The sequence below is a fragment of the Trachypithecus francoisi genome, unplaced genomic scaffold, assembly GCF_009764315.1.
Source record: "Trachypithecus francoisi isolate TF-2019V2 unplaced genomic scaffold, Tfra_2.0 Contig01579, whole genome shotgun sequence".
In the NCBI taxonomy this organism is placed as follows: Eukaryota; Metazoa; Chordata; class Mammalia; order Primates; family Cercopithecidae; genus Trachypithecus; species Trachypithecus francoisi.
The window spans coordinates 6,764,730-6,785,459 of record NW_022681442.1 but is presented as its reverse complement, the minus strand read 5'-3'; the positions used below and the strand labels follow the sequence as shown (position 1 = coordinate 6,785,459).

Genomic DNA, 20,730 nt, shown 5'->3' with positions numbered 1-20,730 from the left:
ATGCAGCTGAGACCACACCAAAGTCATGCAATGGAAAGTGGATGACAAGCGCATGAGAGCCCTGCTGCTGGGGCTGAGCTGCCTGCACAGCCGCGAGCTCAGCCTGTGGATGCCAGGCAGGCCCCCAGTTCCCAGGCTCAGAGAGGGAAGTCGGGCCAGGGTCTTGCTTGCCAAGGGAGGTGGCCCCCAGCACTAAGGGAACACCTGGGCACAAGGAAAACACCCCCTGGGGAACCCCGGCCCCCAGTCCATGCCTGCCAGGTGGGAGAAGGCAACCCAGGCTGGGAGGCCACAGAGGCCACACCAGGATGGGGGCTGGGGAGAGCAGAGAGAGCAGGAACACTGGAGCACCCTGTGTGCTTCACTGGCACGCATGCAGGAGGGGTTGGGGCTTTCCACACCGAAGCAGGAAGCCACATAGCGAGCCGCCCCCTGCCTGGCCAGCAGAACCGTGCTTGCTGGCCGCCTCTCACCAAGCCAGCGTGTTCTAGACCAAGGGGGACCTCAGGGCCCTTCTGACCCAGGCCGTCACAAGGAACACTGCCAGAGATGCCGGGTCGGTCTGCCCACAGAAACAGACTGGGCCAGCACACACAGCACCCCAGGCACTCGTTCATACATTCACTCGACTTGCGCATTCATTCATTCAGTGAGGACTTATCAGCATCTACAGCAGGTCCTCAGAGTGGCCTGCCATTTCCAACCTGGAAAACAGACTCCTCGTCACCCTACCATTGGCCCTGATCCCAGCCACTGCCAGCCCCAGTGAACGCCCCTCCTAACCGCTCTTACAGCCTGTACCCTGGGCCCCCATTTCCTACCCTCCACCCAGAACCCAGAGCCATCTTCTTAAAGCAGAGATCGGACCACGTCATCCTGTTCCAACAACTTCCCATCACAACCAGAATCAAATCCCGGCCACTACCTCTCCTCCACGGCGCACAGTGCTCCACATGAGCCAACCTGAGTACCCCCAACCTTGCTCTGGTCCTCCCCTCCTCACTCACACCACCCAGTGGTGCCAGACCAGTCACTACCATCTCAGGGGCTTTGTGCCGGGATCTTCATACAGCACGCTCTGCGCTGTTCCTGGCCCGTGGCCTCCTCAGTGGCCTTGCCGGACCATCCTGGCTAAAGTGGTGCCTCCCACCCACTTTTCTCTCTCCCATCGCCTCATTTAATGAACATGGCAAGTATTGGAACATCTGTTCCTGTACTGACTCTCTGCTCCATGGGAACGGAAGCTTCTTGAGAAAGGAGGGCTGTCTTGGTTCCAACTTCACAGCCGACAGCAGGCACCACGGCTACAGGCACCTGTCAGCGCCAGCCTGTCCCACTCCTGAGGCCACACACCCAGTGGATGTTAGGCAACAGAAATGGATTTTCACTGGACAGAAGTTACTGTCTCCCAAAATTGCTGGCCTCATGCAAAGTCAAACCTCAGTGGGGAAGGGCTGAGAGGCCAGCCTGAGAGTCAGAGCCACCTCGCAGGCCGGCCTGGCCTCCTCATGCCAGTCTCCAGCCCTCGACCTAAGGGTTCCCATGAACCAGCTGGTGCACACTATGATTTTCCAACTCGAAGGAACGACTTCTCCATTTCCCTATCCCAGGCGAGCCCCTGCTTGTTCCTCACTGAAGAGATGAAATTGCGCAGCCCAGTGGTGCGGCCCCCTGCTTCTGTCAGCAGCACCCCAAAGTCTAAACTGGGATACCTTCACCCTCACTGTATCATGCCTTAGCGGGACTGTCAACCAAGGTGCCTCCACCTCCCCTGGCCCCGGATCTCAGGGCCCAGATCTCAGGCTTAGACACTGGTTCCATGGCTGACTCCTGAACCACAGAGCTGGGCCTGATCCACCCAGCAGGGAGGCCCTCAGTCTGCCCGTGGGCACCTGCTTCTGAAGTCCTCCCAGCTGCTCCAGTCCTGCCCTTTCTGGGGCCCGATTGGCCCCCTCCTCTCCAGCCCCGAGAGCTCTCCCCGTGCTCCAGGGAGTTCTCTCTTGGGGTGAGTTAGCTGGAGATGGCCTCTGGCGCTGACAAAGGAGGAACCCTGACTAATTTCGTGCTTTACCTTGAGACCAGATCAGGGCCCATCTTGCTTTCTGAGCCCCATCTGTGAAGCTAAGCCAGTGGCGGCCAGGCCAGAACGTCATGTACTGACAGCTTTCCAGGGTGCCAGTCCCCAGTACACCCTGACTGCTGGCAGGTTTCCCTGGTCCAACTCCACATGGGCAAACCAGCAGAGTTCCTGCTTGGCTCTAGGTTGGCCAGGGCCTTTTATTCCCCAGGCTACCCGGTATACGCTAACATTCCCACTGGTATGTACCATTCCTACACACACAGCCTTTCCAACACTTTGAACCTCCTGCACCCACAGTGGGAAGAATGAGCCAATCACGGTGCGGAGGCCCCACCAGGCCCTGAGGGAACCCCTTGGCCCTCTGAGGTTTCACAAGACACTCAGTGTCTGCACTCAGCGAGCACCCGAGCCCTGCAGTGCTGAGGTCTGCAGTGAAATAAGACCAGAGCACATTCCCCCTTTGTGTTTCTCCCACTGTGAAGCCTCTGTTCCCGAGCCCACCCTGGGGCAGGGCCTCATCTCTGTGAGACTCCTCAGATCACGAGAAAAGGTTTTTGGAATTAGATCCTCGTAGGAAAGGCAAAAGCTGGAAATCAAATGGAGGCTTCAGGGCCATCTGTCTGACTAAAGAAAGCAGCCCTGGCTTAAATAAAGACACAATTAAGGCTCCAAATGAGGAACTGGCCCTGCAGAAAATGCCAGGCCACAACCACGGTTCTTCGTAACTTTCCTCTGAACATTATTGACTAAAGCAATCAAGTCACATCTTCCATCTCCTGACACAGTGTTACAGGGAGCCACGGAGCACCTGGGGGAGGCTCACACTCATGCCCTACGCGAGAACGAGCGGAGCACCCACACTCCCAAAATGCAACCCCGCGAGACTGTGGCAGTCGAAAGCAAAAAGGAGATCCAGGCCTGAGACAAGAAAGAAAAGCTGAGGAGGGAACAATGCCTTTGGATGAAGATTCTCAAAGATGCTGATAGAGATATAGTGGCCCTGACTCCTGAGGCTCCGGGGTTAGCCAAAGCATGGGCGGGCCCCTTGGTATCTCTGCCTGCCCAGGGTGAAAGGCATCAGGCTGCCCTGGACCCTACGCACTCCTGCGTCCTAACTTCAGGCCAGCCTGGGGCCTGCCAGAGATCCTGGCTGGGGCTACTGAGCTCAAAGTGCCAACTTAGCATGGCCCAAAGTATGAAGAACCCCAGTGCCCAGGGAACTGTGTATAAGGCCTGACATGGCCACTAACTCCTCAAATAAGAAAAGTCATTTAGCCTTTGACATCCTAATCGGACAAGTGCAGAAGGAAGTGCTTGTTCTATCTACCAGATCAGCCCCTCCAAAAGACTAGTATTGGTTGTTATGGGGAAAGTCAGGCAGTCTGGAGCCGCATACTGCCCTCTGCCCAGGAGCAGCCAGCCGTCAGCTCCCTTTGGTCTTCAGCCTTAAGGGAGGATGGGCTGCAGAGAGAAGAGTGGGCCTGGCCAAGGGAGGTGGTCACTCTGGAAACAAGAGAACAGGCTCTTGGCCTGAGCGTGGGCGTGCGGGAAGGAGCTGAGGGAGCACAGTGCTCCAAGGTCAAATGTCTGGGCTGCCTTCCAGGGGAGCAGCTAATGTTAGAACACTGGAAGGAAGAGCCCACTCGACAGAGGAAGGCACCAGGCAGAGTCGGGGAAAGGGGAATCGGACCCAGCCATGGCTGCTGGCCATGCAAGCGAAGCCAGGGCCATGGGCACAGCTGAGCCTCAGGGCCATCTCTCCCCAGGCAGGTGGGCCCTGTGCTGGGAAAGGCAAAACGCTGAGCACTGGTCAGTCCTTTTTTTCCTTTTTTCCCACACCTTTCTTTGAGGGAAAGGCAGTTGTTTCACCAGCATTTAGTTTTTTTAAAACAGGGGAACCAGAGAACCATGGCATGAACCCCTAAGAAGGCTGGGAGGGAGACCAAGTCCTCACACCCCTCAACAGGCCTCAGAGTTGGCCCCGAGCTCTTCCTCCAGTGCCACATGACACCCAGGGTTGTGAGGACCCTGGTGACTTTCCCTTGCACGTTGAGACTTTCCCGCCTCTGTGACTGAGGCCTGACTCTGGGGACCCAGGGAGAGCTGCACCTCTGGGGCCTGCTCCCATAATTCCAAAGTGGCCTGTGCTGATACCAGTCCCGGCCTCCCCCACAGTCATGCTTTCCTTTTAAATCTTAAACCTCTACTTGTCATCTTCTTAGTCTGATTAGAAAACAAAAGAACAATTATTTTCCATCGTTCCTGTTGTTATCTTGATGGTATTTACACGGGGATGATGTTACCAGTTTAGGAAGCTAAAGCAAAACCCCATCAACTTCCTCTGAACCTCTGCTGGCTGTTCAAAGCAAATGCTAGCATCAGCGCATCTCACATTCTGTCCTGTGGATGTCATCACTAGACTAAGATTATTTTCGGTATTTCTTCAGTTATTTACATCGTGTGTCTCTCCCCAAAGCCTGGAGGGGCTCCAAGGTGATCACAGCCTCTGGAATAGGGCCCATGCAAGAAGGTGCTGGGGGAAGCAGACAAGGGCCTGGACTTGAATTCTGTGCCTGGGGCAGCCCCTCCCTGGGCTCTCTGAGCCACAGCTTCCTGTCTGTATAATGGGGTAGAAATGGGTGCACCCCTGCCCCTCAGCAGGTGGCGTGAGGCTCAAGCACAGGGAGGAGGTACCTGGACCTCTGGGCATACAGTTTGGATGTCTGTCCCCTCCAAATCTCATGTTGAAATGTAACCCCCAATGCTGGAGGCAGGACCTGGGCAGGGGTGTTTGGGTCATGGGAGCAGATCCCTCATGAATGGCTTGGTGGCCTCCCCATGGTAATCAGGGAGTCCTCGCTCTTCTAGTTCATGTGAGGGCTGGTAGTTTAACAGGTCTGGCACCTCCTCCCTTCGCTCTTGCTCCCTCTCTCACCTCGTGACACACCTATTCTCCCCTCACCTTCTGCCATGACTGGAAGCTTCCCTAGGCCTCACTAGAAACAGATGCAGATGCGATACTTTTCCATGCTTCTTTTTTTTCTTTTTTGAGACTGAGTCTCACTCTGTCACCCAGGCTGGAGTGCGGTGGCACAATCTCGGCTCACTGCAAGCTCCACCTCCCGGGTTCACACCATTCTCCTGCCTCAGCCTCCTGAGTAGGTGGGACTACAGGCACCCGCCACCACACTCGGCTAATTTTTTGTATTTTCAGTAGAGACGGGGTTTCACCGTGTTAGCCAGGATGGTCTCAATCTCCTGACCTCGTGATCCGCCTGCCTCAGCCTCCCAAAGTGCTGGGATTACAGGCGTGAGCCACCGCGCCTGGCCAGTGCCATAGTTCTTATACAGCCTGCAGAACCATGAGCCAAGTAAACCTCTTTTCTTTATAAATTACCCAACCTCAGGTATTCCTTATTGCAACATGATCTGAACTAACACACTTCCCAAGACCCTCAGCACAGCCGCACCCCCAACATCTTCCTGCTGGCCCACGCTATAGGGCAGGCAGCATTGAGCTGGGCCGGGCCAAGCACTGGCACCCAGTCACTGTGTTCTGGGTGCATCAGCAAACTGAGCAATGAGAAAGCCCTTCTCCAGCAGGGCTGTTCCCCACAGTAGAGCTCTCATCTGGAGCCAAGGGGAAAGAAGAGGAGGAGGAAGACAGATGGGCCCAACACTGGGTGGTTCTGGGCCTGGACAGGTCAGTAACAAAAAGCAGCAGAAAGAAGGATACTTTCCAACAAAGCAAGGGAGAGTTCAGGAAGAAAGCAAAGATTCTAATCTGTGAGGCCACAAGAGAACACGTGGTAGAATCCCTTCCAGCAAAGCTGCCTGCTCTCCCGACTGCTTTCCCTTTCTGAGTTTTCCTTCCCTGGCTAGGGCTGGGAGGCCGTGCTCCTCCTGGCAGGCGCTCAGGCCACACCTCTTGGAAGAGCAGCTCAGCTGACGTTGGGCCCACATGTCCTGGAAACAACTCTGAAGCCAACACCAGGCAGTCCCACCCTGAGAAGGGACCAAGCACAGAGGCGACCACTACAGCCAACAGCACAGCTGGACCCGGGAAGGGCTCCTCCCTCAGGACCTCCAGATGGCTCCTCACCCTTGAGGTCTCTTCTTTTTGGTCAGAGCTACTCTAGTCACACCCACTCAGTCGTGAACTGGAGCAGCAGCCAGAGACAGAGTAAGACAATGGTGAATGAGAAGAGGCTAGGCGACAGGAACCTGCAAGCTCATCCATCCACTGAGCACCTGTTAGGCGCTGGGTCCCGTGCATTCAGCAACAAGCAAGAGAGACATCCCCTGCCTTCACAAAGCTCCCATTCTAGTATAAGGACTCAGTCAAGATCCATAAGGACACGTTTAAAAGTGCCAAGTACTCAAGAGGGAAAAAGATAGGAAAAGAGGAGAGAAAGTGTGGTGGGGGTAAGGGGTGGGAGCTGGTACTGGGACTGAACTGTAGGTTGAGTGGCCAAAGAAGGAAGGAGGGAGGGAGCATGTCCTACTGTGAGGAGAGAGCTCCAGGCCAAGGAAAAAGTGCAAAGGCCTGAGGCAGGCTCACACTTAGCGTGTTGGGACAGGGAGGCCAGTGGGGACTGAGCAGAGGGGGCAGAGTGGCAGAGATGAGGTCAGAGCAGTCACATGGACAAGAATACATGGGGCCACACACATCCTAGTAAGGGCTGGGTGTTTGCTAAGGATTCAGTGTAAAGCCAGTGGAAGCTTCTACACAGTGGAGGACAGCCCTGACTGGGATTCTCTCTGGCTGCTCAGTGGAGAACAGGTTAAAAAGAGCCAGAGGCAGGGGACCAGTTACCACAAGAATCCATGTGAGAGAACAGCAGGCGGAACCAGGGTGGTGGCAGTGGGGCTGGTGAGAAGTAATCACATTACACAGCAAATGTGAACTAGAAAGAACGGGGTGGTGGCAGAAGAGCTGAATGGTCACAGCAGCTCTACTCCTTGCTGCAGTGACCAAGGCTGCCATCGAGCAAACACACCTCAGGTGCCTGCTGTCTGCCCTGCCCCAGGAGTGCTGGGGACATGGGGAGAAGCAAAGCTGAGTCCCTACCCTTGCAGCTGGGGGTGACACCCCATGGAGACCTCACAGGCTGAGGCCCACGAGCAGAGTAGCACCAGTGTCATGCCTGGTAAGGGCTGGAGAGACTTGACTGAGGGAGGGCCACCAAGACTGGCGTCCAGACACCAGGCAGTGGGCAGAGGCCTGAATGCAGGCCCAGGAAGTGGGGCTGGAGGGGATGGAGAGAAAGGGGAGGCGGAGCCAGTGAGGCAGTTACTGCCTGCTCCAGGTTGCAGTTGCCTCATTTGTAAAACGAGGAGGCTGGACCCAATGGTTTCTAAGCCACTTCTTCTCACCCTTCAAGGCCAAATCAAGTATCCCTGCTCTGCAAGGCTTTCCCTGGTGTGCTACAGCCAGGCTGGCCCTGCTCCTCTACACGCCCTGGGCTTCCCGTGGGCTTCAGCTGCGAGTTCTTGTTCATGGGATCCTCAAGTTGTCACTGTATTCACAGCTCTCCAAACACCCTCTCTCTAGACCCGGAGCTTCTCAAGGGTGAGAAGTACAGGGCCTGGCTCTGGCTCATCCTATTCCCCGAACTCCTCCAGCCTAATGCCCAACACACGGAAGGCGCTCTGTGAGGCCTGCAAAAAGAATACAGATCTCGGTGGCTTTCTCAAGCTCCCGACACAGGCAGAGACCTAGGTCTTACCTGCTCAAGGTCTGGTTTCACTGGCATGAGATAGGGGAAGGGGGCCCACCAAGGAGGCTTAGCGTGGGTCCTTGTGAGGGGCTGTGAAGGGCACCAGGAGGGGTCCTGGGTGAGGCGACCCTGGGCAGTTGGCCCCTTCCTGACCACGGAAGCTGCAGAGAGTTCCGAGGACTTGCCCATCTCCACAAGACTGCTTATGACTGAGTGTGGCTTCTCACTCCCTCCACAGGGGAGCAGCCCCCACTCACATCTGAGGAACTGGGCTTCGAAGGACAGGTCTGCTGACAGGGTTCAGCTATTGAAGGCTGCTTTGCTCGCAGTGTAAGGAGGCCGAGTTAGCTACCTCTCTGCGCTAGTCCACCACATGGTCCAGGGTGGCCTAGGGTAAACCACCTTTGGGAGAGGGTGGCTGTTGCCATAGCTCACCACACCTTCTTTCCCCATCGTCTCCCAGTCTTGATGTTCCTGAGGCAGCACCACCCTTCAGAGGGATAGGCTTATCTTAGCCCCCATTCAGGGCACCACCCCCCTCTGGAAACCACCTCCCCTAAACGGGTGGAGACAGAAGGAATGTCAGTCCTGGCCTGGCAGGCTGCAGAACCACACTTGCTGTTATTTACCAGGGGATAGCCTCCCCTCCTCATTCACCAGATGACCTCAAATCTGAGCTGACTTCCTTCCTTCCAGCGAGTTGTCAGTCAAGCTCTGCTCCTGTGCCCTGTCGCCCCAGCCCAGGACGCCTCACAGAGCTTTGCTCTTGGGGGCTCTGGACTCAATTTGCTAAGCCTGGGTGCTCAGTCCACAGCCCTATCTGTATATCAGGCCTCAGAAATGGTTAGGGAAAGCAGGAAGCCTGCCAGGTCCTCACCAGTTCAGGGCTGAAGGTCCCGCATGCGATGGAGTCAGCTCCCCGGGTGCTGAGGCTTTCACTTAGGACCATCACCATGATAAGGGCCTCAGGCGCTGGGCTCCATCCCAGGGTGGGTATCAGCCATCTTCACTTGGGCAGACTTGGGCTGGGTACCTCCTGGGGAATTGATGTCAGCAGAAACAGCTCCTCATTGGCCGCTCACCCTTGGGGTGGGACCCTTCCGGGAAATGGCCAAGTGTGGTCAACTCCCTGGAAAGACAAAAGAAAAGCAAAAGGATTCAGGACTAAGAAAGACCAAGGCCCTGAGAGTCACCCCTCCCACAGTACTGGAAACCCCAGGGGATTGGAACCACCTCTCTGCTAAAGGAGATGTACTCAGGGAGAGTCACCAAGGCCCAGAGCTACCTTCTCAGAGCCCCCCACACCCCTGCCATGCCAGCCTTGGGCTGCCTCACTTGTACAATGGCCTGGTGGTTAGAACAACAGATTGGGGTCCAGCCGCGTGATACCTTTAAGATCTATCTCAGGGTCTGGGTGGCTAACAATCTGCTGTCCCTGCAGCATACTCAAGTCACGTGACATCTTACCACTGAGCTGGCTTTACAGGCAGCTTCAGCACACACCAGGATGCATTAAAGTAGGCCAAGGGTCAGAACATGCCTCATCCCCACAGCCAACACCAAAGGGGTCGGCCCTCAGGCCGTCAACTGGCAGCAGGGGACCAGCAGTCAGCATGCTGGCTCCCTTCTCCACCCAGTTATGAACAGAAGCTACTGGAACAATCAGGAGGGTCCATTTAAAAAGGCATATATTTGGCCGGGCGCGGTGGCTCAAGCCTGTAATCCCAGCACTTTGGGAGGCCGAGACGGGCGGATCACGAGGTCAGGAGATCGAGACCATCCTGGCTAACACGGTGAAACCCCGTCTCTACTAAAAATTACAAAAAACTAGCCGGGCGAGGTGGTGGGCGCCTGTAGTCCCAGCTACTCGGGAGGCTGAGGCGGGAGAATGGCGTGAACCCGGGAGGCGGAGCTTGCAGTGAGCTGAGATCCGGCCACTGCACTCCAGCCTGGGCGACAGAGCGAGACTCCGTCTCAAAAAAAAAAAAAAAAAAAAAAAAAAAAAAGGCATATATTTGGCCAGGCATGGTGACTCATGCCTGTAATCCCAGCACTTTGGGAGGTTGAGACAGGTGGATCACCAGAGGTCGGGAGGTCGAGACCAGCCTGGTCAACATGGTGAAACCCCGTCTCTACTAAAAATACAAAAAATTAGCTGGGTGTGGTGGCATGCACTGTAATTGCAGCTACTAGGGAGGATGAGGCAGGACAATCGCTTGAACCTGGGAGGCAGAGGTTGCAGTGAGCCAAGATCGCACCACTGTGCTCCAGGTTGGGCAACAAGAGTGAAACTCTGTCCTCCCACCAAAAAAAAGGCATACATTTCTGGTCCTTGGAAGTGCCACATTTCAACATCAACATCTTTGCAACACTGGGGGCCTTCACAGCTTTGTCATCTTCCCCAGAAAGAACTAAACTAAGTGAGCTTCCAGCAGTAATGGGACCCACTCAGTATTGCCATTCTGCACAGCATATCCGCAGCCCCTCTCCGATAACCCACCACCATTTCCCACCAAGCAAATGAAGAAAGAGTGCAGCCTTCGGTTCAGGTTTGAAAAGTCCCTCCTTACAAACTCACGTCTCTGATTCTATTTCCCCATGCAGCTAAACCTTCAAAGGAAGTCACACAGATACAAGGAACCTGAGGATCACCACCAAAAAGTAAAAAAGAATGATGATAATAGTATTAAATAGAAAAGCAGCTCCTAATCTGTAATCAGAAACAAACTGCTCCACACAGGAAAACGTTTTAGAATCTGCTGCTCTGTGTAAAAATTAATTGCACCCTGGTATTTACTTGCTGTCCAGATTGTAAATCATATTTTCCTGTTTACTTCAATTAGACTTTACAGTGGGTGTTATTGAAATTGCTCAATTACAGGCCAGCTGGCAAGCACAGGAAAATTACCTTCTACTGTTCTTCGAAAACAAGGTTCATCCAAAGTGCAAAAGCAGGGAAGGGGAGGAGGGAAATCAATACATGTTCCAAGGCTTGACTGTTCAGGAAGGGAGCCCAGGGGAGGCTGAAGATTCCCAGGTCTCACTGAGAGACCTGGTGCACAGGTTCAACACCACATCGATCTAGAAGTGACACGTTCTGACCAACTGTGATCTGTTCAAGGAAAGAGTTTCAGACCACTCCTGCAAGTTCTGGCCAGGCAGCTGGGTTCAGGAACAGGCCACAGAGGTGCTCCTGGATTTGCCTTTCAAAGCAGCCTTTTGTGTCTCCTCAGTGGAGGAGGCCTAATGGCAGCCATCGTCTTTCTGTGTGTGAGCCCCAATTCAGCTCTAGGGTAGCCAGCCTTAGGCACAAGGCCTGGGAGGTGAGCTGCCTGTTCCCTCCTCCCCCATTTCCATCCTCTCTAGGAAGCCAGGTGAGTTTAGTAGCTACAGAGGCTCAGATCCTGAGTCAAGCACAACTGAGTTGGAATCCCAACTTTTTTTTTTTTTTTTTGAGACGGAGTCTCGCTCTGTCGCCCAGGCTGGAGTGCAGTGGCCAGATCTCAGCTCACTGCAAGCTCCGCCTCCCGGGTTCACGCCATTCTCCTGCCTCAGCCTCCCGAGTAGCTGGGACTACAGGCGCCCGCCCCCTCGCCCGGCTAGTTTTTTGTATTTTTTAGTAGAGACGGGGTTTCACCGGGTTAGCCAGGATGGTCTCGATCTCCTGACCTTGTGATCTGCCCATCTCGGCCTCCCAAAGTGCTGGGTTTACAGGCTTGAGCCACCGCGCCCGGCCCTAACTCTTGAAATACATTGTATGGCCTTTGCCAAGTTACTCTCAGAGCCTCAGTTTCCCTCTCTGTACAACAGGGAAAACAGTGCTTGCCTCACAAGGTTACTGTATCTGATGAAAACAGAGCCCAAGTCCTTTGCACGCTGCCTCGCTCATCCAGGTAAGTGCTCAATCAACAGCAGCTACTGCTAGCAGTTTCATGGGGGAGGCTGGGAATCCAGATCCTCTTCTCGGCAATGGACGCCCAAGCGGCCATCCTCTCAAATGTGTTTAAAGGGAAACGAGCTAAATTCCGTCAATAAGGGCCTGGCTATATGATGGCCCATCCCTCTGGTGAAGTAGGAGGAGGCCAGTAAGAATGAAACTGTGGAAGTCTGTCGCCATGGGAACACATCAGCCCATCCAGACACAGCTCTGCATAAAGCAGGAAGCCAGAACGAGGCAAAGATGGGGCGGCCCAGCTCTCTCCAGCTCCATCCCCAGCAGACTCCCGACAAGAGGCCAGGGCTCAGAGAGGCAGCAGAAGCACCAAAAGCCCGTGGGTAACTGGTGGTCAGCACATGTGACAGGCATGGAAAGGAGAAGGCAGGTGTAGCACAATCCCTGCCCTGGGGGGTCTCACAGAGAGTGCAGTGACCCAGCCAACACATTTCAGAAGCAGGCAGAAAGGGGGACGTGACATCGGAGGTAGGCTTTAAAGAGACTCCTTTGCACTGTAAGAGCCCAAGAGTAGGGACAACCTCGATGCCTGCAAACAAGGCGAACTGGTTCAATAAATTACGGTGTTGTTACATAAGGGAATACCATGTGGCCTTCAAAAATACTTTAATGAGCCAGTTCAAACTATACAGATATGAAACAATCTCCAAGAAATGCTATAATGTGACAAAGGCAAGAAGAGCCAAGTCCACTAGCCTGAGCGACAGAGTGAGTCTCCGCCTCAAAAAAAAAAAAAACAAGGAGTCCACCATGGACCCACACAGTGGTTGCCTGGAGAAGGGAATGATGGTTCTGGAGAGGAACTACGTCCAACGTCCAACCCTATGTGAGGTTTGAATATTCCATCCCACGTCCGCCCATGGTACTTTTAGTTCTTAAGAAACAGGCAAGATTTCATCAGGAAGGGCAGGGCACCCAGGCAGAGGGAAGGGTGTAAGCAAGGCGTGGCCGCCGGGCCAGCCTCGAAGTATGGGAACGGTGAGAACGCTGGTGGCTGGCACACAGGGCACGCAGAGGGCATAGCAGCAGGATGGGAGCTAGAGAGAGACTCAAACCAGACCCAGGGCTCCGAATGTCACACTCAGTGGAGACCTTATCATTGCGGCTATGGGGGCTCCTGAAGGAGGTTAGAAGCTGGAGTTGGCTGCTTTGATCTGTTAGGAGAGCAATTTTTTCTGAACCCTTTGCAACACCTACCACGATCCCTCACATACCCTAACAGCTCAAAACACATTTCCGGAATCGAGCTAAATTATAGCAACATCTGAAATGATCTGGGCAGGTTCTCAGAATTTGTGAGGCGAATCCAGACCAGCAGAGCCCAGCACGATCTAGAATTTCCTGGGATTCCTATGACCCATGGGCCTGGCCTGGCCAACTTCACTGGGGAATGCCAGGACCAGGCCGGAGACTTCGAGCCCAGTCTGCAAACACGGTCAGGGTCTTCTCAAAGAGAAGCTGGGGGCATGGCCAGGAAAAAGACAGTAACTGGGTGATCCCACAGGGGGCAAGGTGGAAGCCTTGCAAAGCCCTCCCACAGGCCACCTCTGGGGCACAGACCCTGCCATGGTCTAGTGGGTTTTCTCTTAAGCTATATCAAGAATCACTTCTATCTACTGAGCACCTACTAGGTACCAGGCACTTTACACACATTAGCCACAAGCCAGGTTGAATTATCCCCATTTTACAGCCATATACAGCAACTCACCCAGGGTCCGGGTTTAAAGCTGGGATGTGAACCCTGGTGAGCCAGCACCCAGGTCTGCACTTCCCACCAGTGCCTTGCCCCTCCATCCCCTAAAAAACCCCTTCAAATGCCCATTCAAACAACTACCAGCAAGAGTTCTCCTTTGCATTTATTCCAGAGAGATTAAGATTTACGTTCACACACAAATGTTTGTAACAGCTCTTTATGCATAACAGCCCAAACCAGGAAATACTCTAGAAACCCTTCGCTCAGTGAATGATTAAACAAAATGTGGCAGGGCACAGCCACACTGTGGAATACTACTCGGCAATAAAAAGGAACCAACCAGAGACACACGCCACAACCTGGATGAGCCTCCAGAGACTCATGCAGAGTGAAAGAGCCAGTCCCAAAGTCTCACTATTCTAGGAATCCATTTATATCCCTTTCTTAAAATGACAAAATTATAGAATTAGTGCAGAGATGAATGGCTGTCAGGGGTTGGGGATGGGGCGTGGGAGCAGGAGGGAAATGGGCATGGCTAGGAAAAGGCAGCGGGAGGGATCCTTGGAGATGGAGATATTCTGTGTCTCAACTGTATCTGTGACAATTTTCTGCTTTAGTTTGGGACAGTGAGTAAGGGGTATGTGAGATTTCTCTGTATTATTTCCTGTAACTGCATGAGTGTAAATGATCTCAAAAAAAAAAAAAAAATTTAAATAAATCCCAGCCAAGCGCGGTGGCTCACGCCCGTAATCCCAGCACTTTGGGAGGCCAAGGCGGGCGGATCACGAGGTCAGCAGATCGAGACCATCTTGGCTAACACGGTGAAACTCCGTCTCCACTAAAAATACAAAAAAATTAGCTGGACATGGTGGCGGGTGCCTGTAGTCCCAGCTACTCGGCAGGCTGAGGCAGGAGAATGGCGTGAACCCAGGAGGCAGAGCTTGCAGTGAGCCGAGATCGCGCCACTGCACTCCAGCCTGGGAGACAGAGCAAGACTCCACCTCAAAAAAATAAAAAAATTTAAAAAAAAATCCCAGTCTATGCATTTATCAAAATTCATAGAACTAACCACCAAAAGACTGTATTAGGCTACGTATAAATTTTTAAAACTTTTTTTAAGCCCACTGATTATACCAGGGAGACCATATGCAAGGGGAGGTGGGGGAACGTGTGTGTGCTGTGGAATTTGGCAGCCCTGGCCTTCGCCATGAAATCACTTGACTTCAGTTTCCTCATCTTTAAAACGGGGGTGAGGCTCCTCACAGTGGCTCACACCAGTGATCTCAGCATTTGAGAGGTTGAAGCAAAAGGGCTGCTTGAGACCAGGAGTTCAAGACCAGCCTAGGCAACACGGCAAGACTCCATCTCTACAACAAACAAAACCTAAAAGAAAAACAGCCAGGCGTGGGAGTGTATGCCTGTAGTCCCAGCTACTCAGAAGTCTGAGGCAAAATCGCTTGAGCCCAGGAGTTTGAGGTTACAAATGAGCTATGATCACGCTACTGCACTCCAGCCTGGTGATAGAGGGAGACCTTGTATCAAAAGAAATAATTAAGCTGGGTGCGGTGGGTCATGCCTGTAATCCCAGCACTACGCGAGGCTGACGTTGGTGGATCACTCGAAGTCAGGAGTTCAAGACCAGGTTGGCCAACATGGTGAAACCCCAACTCTACTAAAAATATAAAAATCAGCTGGGCGTGGTGGTGCATGCCTGTAATCCCAGCTACTCAGGAGGCTGAAGCACAGGAAACACTTGAACCTGCGAGGCAGAGGCTGCAGTGAGCCAAGATTACACCACTGTACTCCAGTCTGGGCCACAGAGCAATACTCTGTCTCAAAAAGTAATAATAATAATTATTATTATTAATTAAATAAACACAGTGAGGATAATACCTTTGCCCTGGGGCTGCTGGGAGATTTAAATAAGAAAACACATATCAAAGAGCTCGGCACAGAGGCGGCCAGGCATTGGTGTCCATTCCCCTTTGCACAAGTAGCAATCGTGGGCCGCACTCTCATCGGGCACCATCCTTGCATCTTGACTGCAGTTTTCCTTGCCCTGTATTTAAGTCTTGTATTGTCACTTCTCAGTCCCCGCATTCACCTCCCACCTCTCTTCCGTGACTCCCTGGGCAGTGCTCATGATAGGGGGCCTCCAGCCTGCCTCCATACACAGCTAGGGCTACCCAGTATCTGCCAAAGGAGGGCTGGGTGAGGGTCTCCCCTTGGCTGGCATCCCAACCTGATCATGGGGACACAGTGCTCTCTGACTCAACCCCAGGAACCCCTACTCAATGACTCATCTTCACCAGGATTTCCACTGAAAAGAACAAAAAGCAAGGTCAGAGTCTCCACTGATCCATGTGTATGCTCCCTGGGTGCAGACAAGGTGGCAGAGGGCCCCTGCCCACCTCCCAAGTCCTCACCTCAAAAGTGCATCTGCCCAAGAACAGCCCCAAACTTGCCAGCATTGTGCCCAAAGCAAGGCCTATGGGTGGGAGGGCACACACACAGGTGGCTGCTGCCGTGGTCAGCAAGACGCCCCAGGCCTAGAGCCCACCTCCACCCCCATGTGCCCCACACAGCCACACTTCTAGCCACAGCCCTCCACCCTCACCTCCATTCCCCTCTCCCTGGGCATCCACCAGAAGCTGGGTTCTTCTCAGCTAATCCTCTCACGTTCCTATGAACAGGCATTATGGTTGGTAGCATGCATTTTCCAGATGGGAAGATTGAGGCTCCAAGAAAAGAAATCAAGTCATTTGCCCAATATCCTACAGCTAGCAGGGACAAGACCAGGATACAAATCCCCAGGCCACTCTGTCTCTGACACCCCAGAAACAGGGGAGAAAGCTTTGCTCTCACACAAGTGCTTGCTAACATGAAATTTTCTTGCTTTTGTTCTACAGTCTTCAATGTGCCTTCATTTGTTTGCAACCACTGAACACAGCTGTCTGCTACCACTGTGGCCTGGGACGCTCAGCTTCCAGCAAGTGGGAGCCCCACCTGGCTCATCCACTTCAAAAGAGGATTGCATGCTAATGAATTAATACATACAAGAAAGTGTTGCAAACTCTACAATCCTATATAAATCTTAAGAAGATTGGAGGAGTTTACCAAATGCTCTGTAATGCATTTTGAAGGGCTATCCCTTAAAAGAAACTGACCATACTAGAAATCATCAAGACAAGTTTTTCCTTCTTTTAGTGTCTTTATTTAGTCTGTACTTACTACTTGCACACGTTAGTTTCACAGTTAATTTTACCACCTTAAAAACAGGGCTCAGATCAAAACCCAAACACGAACTTAGCCACTGACAGGGATTTTCCTGGTGGCTCGCGGAAGCCATTGCTCTCAGAGCTTCCATTTCCCCCTCCCATTAAGCAAAGGAAATGGGAGGGAAAGACAGCAACTCCGCAAGCTCTTTGTGCACTTTGAAACTTTCGTAGCTTCAGTTGTTGGTGTGACAAAAGCCATCTGTAGACAGAATCTAGAAGCAAGTATATGAACATTTGGGGAAGGGTGTTGCTTAGTGGGTCATGTTGTCTCCTGCCAAATCTGTGACAACACAAAAGTGCAAGAAGGGTTCCGAGAGGAGCCGAATGCTGCAGTCAAGCTTCATATCCGCCAAGACAAAGGGATTTAATCTGCTTGGGGACGATTCCGCTCGCTGATTTTATATACTAACTAAGTCATCTGAGTCTAAAGGATAAAAGTTAAAAGCTGCCTAAGAACTTTATCCAAGGCCTCTACTTTCCCAGACTAAGTTGATACTGGAAAGACAGTCTGGTGTTTCAACCAGAGGACAGGGCTCACGAATGTGCAGCTTCCATACTACAGTGAACATTTCAACGACCCCGCAGCCGGGGTTCCCACGTCTTCAGGTCCTACTGAGAAACAACTAACAGACAGACCTGCCGGCACCACCCTCAACGCACAGAAAAAAAGAGGCAAAGAAAACCTCTTTCATCAGTACTTTGCTAGTGCAGAAGTAACAGGTGACACAGAGCCTACCTTTTAACGCAGCATGAGGAAAATGCTAGCCATAGCAACAGGGCCAGGCCCTGTGCTTACTGCAACCTCAGAGTATCCCTGTCAGAGGGCGCTACTGTTATCCCATTTTACAGAGGGGGAAACTGAAGCCCAGGCCCAAAGTCACCCAGTTGTGAACAAGGCACAAAGACTCAACCCACATCTACTGAACTCCAAAGGCTTTGTCTTAACACCTGGACCCCACTACTCCAGGATCTGTAAGTTTCATTGTTAATCATCCTTTCAGTACTTCATTTGTCAGCTAAATGATCAAACGCCAAAGCAGGCACCAATTTTGCAATATACACACTCTCTAATACAGCCCATCCTGAGGTGTCCCAGCCAAACATCAACCTTGTGGAACTGATGTTGAAACATGGTATTAGGGGTTCCACTGCAGGCAGGAAAAATGGGCAGATGACGAGTATCTTGGAGAGGGTAGAAGTGGGACAGGAAGCCATCACTTTCCGTTCTTAACTGCATGGATGTACAGACGTGCTGGATAACTTGCAAAGGGTGAAGTGTCTCCCAGGAAGCCCAGGGTGCTTCTGGGCCTGCAGGGAGTCACAATGACTTCTTGCAACCCCAGCTGGAACCTGTATCCACCTGTCCCTATCTCCCCAGGTCCTGTGCCTCCTGCCTCTGCCTCCACCACAGCCACCCTGCCCTTCTCTCAAAGTTCATTTCCAGGTTGTTTGTGGGGAGCCCTCCCCTCCACGTGTGCAGCCTAGGTGTGGCCCTCCCTCAGTCATCCTGTGGCCTCAGCACACAGCCTGCCCACAGCAGCAACCTGACTGATGCCTATCTGCTAAGTCAGTATCATAGCAAGAGCACTGAACTTGAGTCCACGCTCAGCCCAACTCAGTCCCGGAGGAGCTGCAGGGCTCTGGCTGAGCTCTGTAACTTTGCTCGGCTTTCTGCCTTCGTAACACGTAAGAAGTCACCCTTGTTCTGCCCGCCTCAGCTATAAGTTAAGGAGGTAATGCCCTGTAGGTGGGGGCACTACAAAAATATCCCTAGAAACACTGAAATCCTTAGGCAGGCACAATTCCTAGCAGGGCACAGACCCTTATGAAATGCTCATAAATTGGATAAAAGCATCTTGTCTTCACAGCTACAGTATTAGCTTCTAGGGGCCAAGAATATGCTTTTGAGTCCTCCAAGCACCTCACTCCTGCAAGTGGGCTGGTGGACATTCAGCAGGGTGAGTGAGAGTGGCTGGCTGCAGGCATGAAGCACCTGCTGACCCCAGACAGAGAGGGCATACTCACCCCTCCCTCACCCCTCCCTCCACAGGAAGGTGTGTCCTTGGAGGTGCTTTCTTCAGTAACTGGGGCTAAAACATATTCCCTGATCTAGTCCTTCAGGTAATCAAAGGCTGCCAAAGGCCACACTTGGGGAAGGGCTGGGAGTCACACTACACAGCTTGAAAGAGACTTGACCTATGTCCCTGGCTGAACAAAGTGGCCCAAGTTCCCCTATGTGTCTCCTTAATGGAAGGGGGGAAAGCAAAACAAGACAAAACAGTAAACTGAGCTGCTGAACCAAATCGGAACTCTGCTCTCCTGGACTTTTCAATATCGTAGGGATTTTCTGCTTTTTAAAGCAAATAACATTTCAAGAGGAGGGGGAGGAATGACATTATTCAGGGACATAAAAGTGCTGAGATCCAAAAAGCCAAAACAAATCTGAACATGGGAATGAGACAGCCCATGTAGTTTCTTGAAACTGAAGCCAACTGCATGCATGACTTGTCAAGAGTTCATTTATCAGTGAAAAATAACTGACAGACGAGCTTCCTATACGCACTCCCGTAATTCTCACGACCGCTCATGTACTTTTAACCCACAAACACTAGGAAAGAAGAGCTTGCTATAGACTGGACGTTGCTTGACACACTCAAAAGGAAGAAGACAGGGACAAGAGGCACGGAGAGAGAACTCACACTTACCGAGTGGCCACAGAGCTAGATGCCGCCTTCTGCTCCAAACCAGAGGAAGGGAAAGAATGGGAAGAGAACCAGAGGACAATAAGGGGACTGCAGCGGGCCCCAAAGATAATCTACTATCACGTTAAGCCACTTAGCCTAAGACAACCATGACCTGTTCTTCAGTCGGACCTATTTATAAGTATACTGAATTTACTCAAACCATGACTAAAAACCCACAGAAGAGGGGTGAAAAAAAAAAGATTTAAAAACAAAAATGGAAAGACCCAAACAAAAGGCTGTGGGGCCTAGGTGGATCAAGCAGGACTTAGTGGATGGGGGCTCTGGGCCTGACAGTGCCACTTACTGGCTCTGCCCAATTTGCCAAGTTATTTCCCTCCTCGGAGCCTCAGTTCCCTCACGTGTCAAATAGGATGCTGGGCCAGATAAGCTGTTTCTGACTAGTGAGACTCTAACTGCAGTCACATATCAGGTATGTGGCTTTAACCAGGTCTTTATGCCTCTCTGGGCCTCAGTTTCCTCATGTGTCATAGGCAAATGGCAGCTCTGGAGAGAGCATGAAAATCAATAGATTTGAAGGTGCTGAATGAACTATGAGAAAGGACAGTAAGTTGATGATGCCCGTCTTGGATCAACTGCTATGCTGGCCTTTCCAGTCCCACTCAGACCTGACCTGCAGTTCAAGGTCCAGGAAACTGGACAAAGGCAAAGGCCAAATCCTTACTTGCTGCCATGAAGTGCCCTGGCTATGACCTTCCATAAAGCAGAGTCAGAAGCAGGCCACAGTGACATTCTTGCAACGGATGGGACAGAGGTAGGGAGGAGGTGGTGTTGCAGAACCAGCCCCACTCTTACATATCCGTGGGGTGAGGATGGGGATGTATGCATGATTGCATATTCCGAGTTTAACCCTTATGCATACAGGGCCATCTTGGTGTCTTTCAGTGACAACCTGATGTAGAGGAGTTTCTTAGAGAGCCAGGAAGTTAGCCAGTGACCAGTTTTGACATCTTCATCTTCTACCTCTCAGGACAAGAATCTCCTTCTCCTTTACAAAATGTTTATGGGCTCTCGGACTCTCCCTCTCCTGCAGGACACTCCACCCTCAGCCCAGGCTACACACATGGCTTTCCTACCGGTGCAGCTCCAGTCGCTCAGCAGGCAGGGAGAAGCATTCCCGTTGGTGTCTACAGCTCTCACAGAACCCCCAGAGCCACTGCACAGAGGGAAGGTAATCTCTCAGCAGCTGGGCCTTGGAACACAGCTGCGAGGGCAGTGATCTCTTTATCTAGGAGGCCTGCAGTC

The 20,730-nt window shown here is 52.4% G+C and overlaps 2 protein-coding genes across 2 annotated transcripts in view; both read right to left on the bottom strand.

Annotated features, from left to right (window-relative positions):
* FAM53B (family with sequence similarity 53 member B) overlaps positions 1-20,730 on the bottom strand; it is a 126,168-nt gene that overhangs the window by 79,279 nt on the left and 26,159 nt on the right. The window contains exon 2 of the mRNA XM_033179779.1: positions 8,678-8,929. Coding sequence (XP_033035670.1) covers positions 8,678-8,755 — 78 coding nt within the window. The 5' untranslated portion in view covers positions 8,756-8,929. The remainder of the gene's footprint in view (positions 1-8,677; positions 8,930-20,730) is intronic.
* EEF1AKMT2 (EEF1A lysine methyltransferase 2) overlaps positions 8,799-20,730 on the bottom strand; it is an 89,280-nt gene continuing 77,348 nt past the window's right edge. Inside the window, exon 7 of the mRNA XM_033179804.1 lies at positions 8,799-8,929. The gene's annotated coding sequence lies outside the window, so the exon portion shown is untranslated. The remainder of the gene's footprint in view (positions 8,930-20,730) is intronic.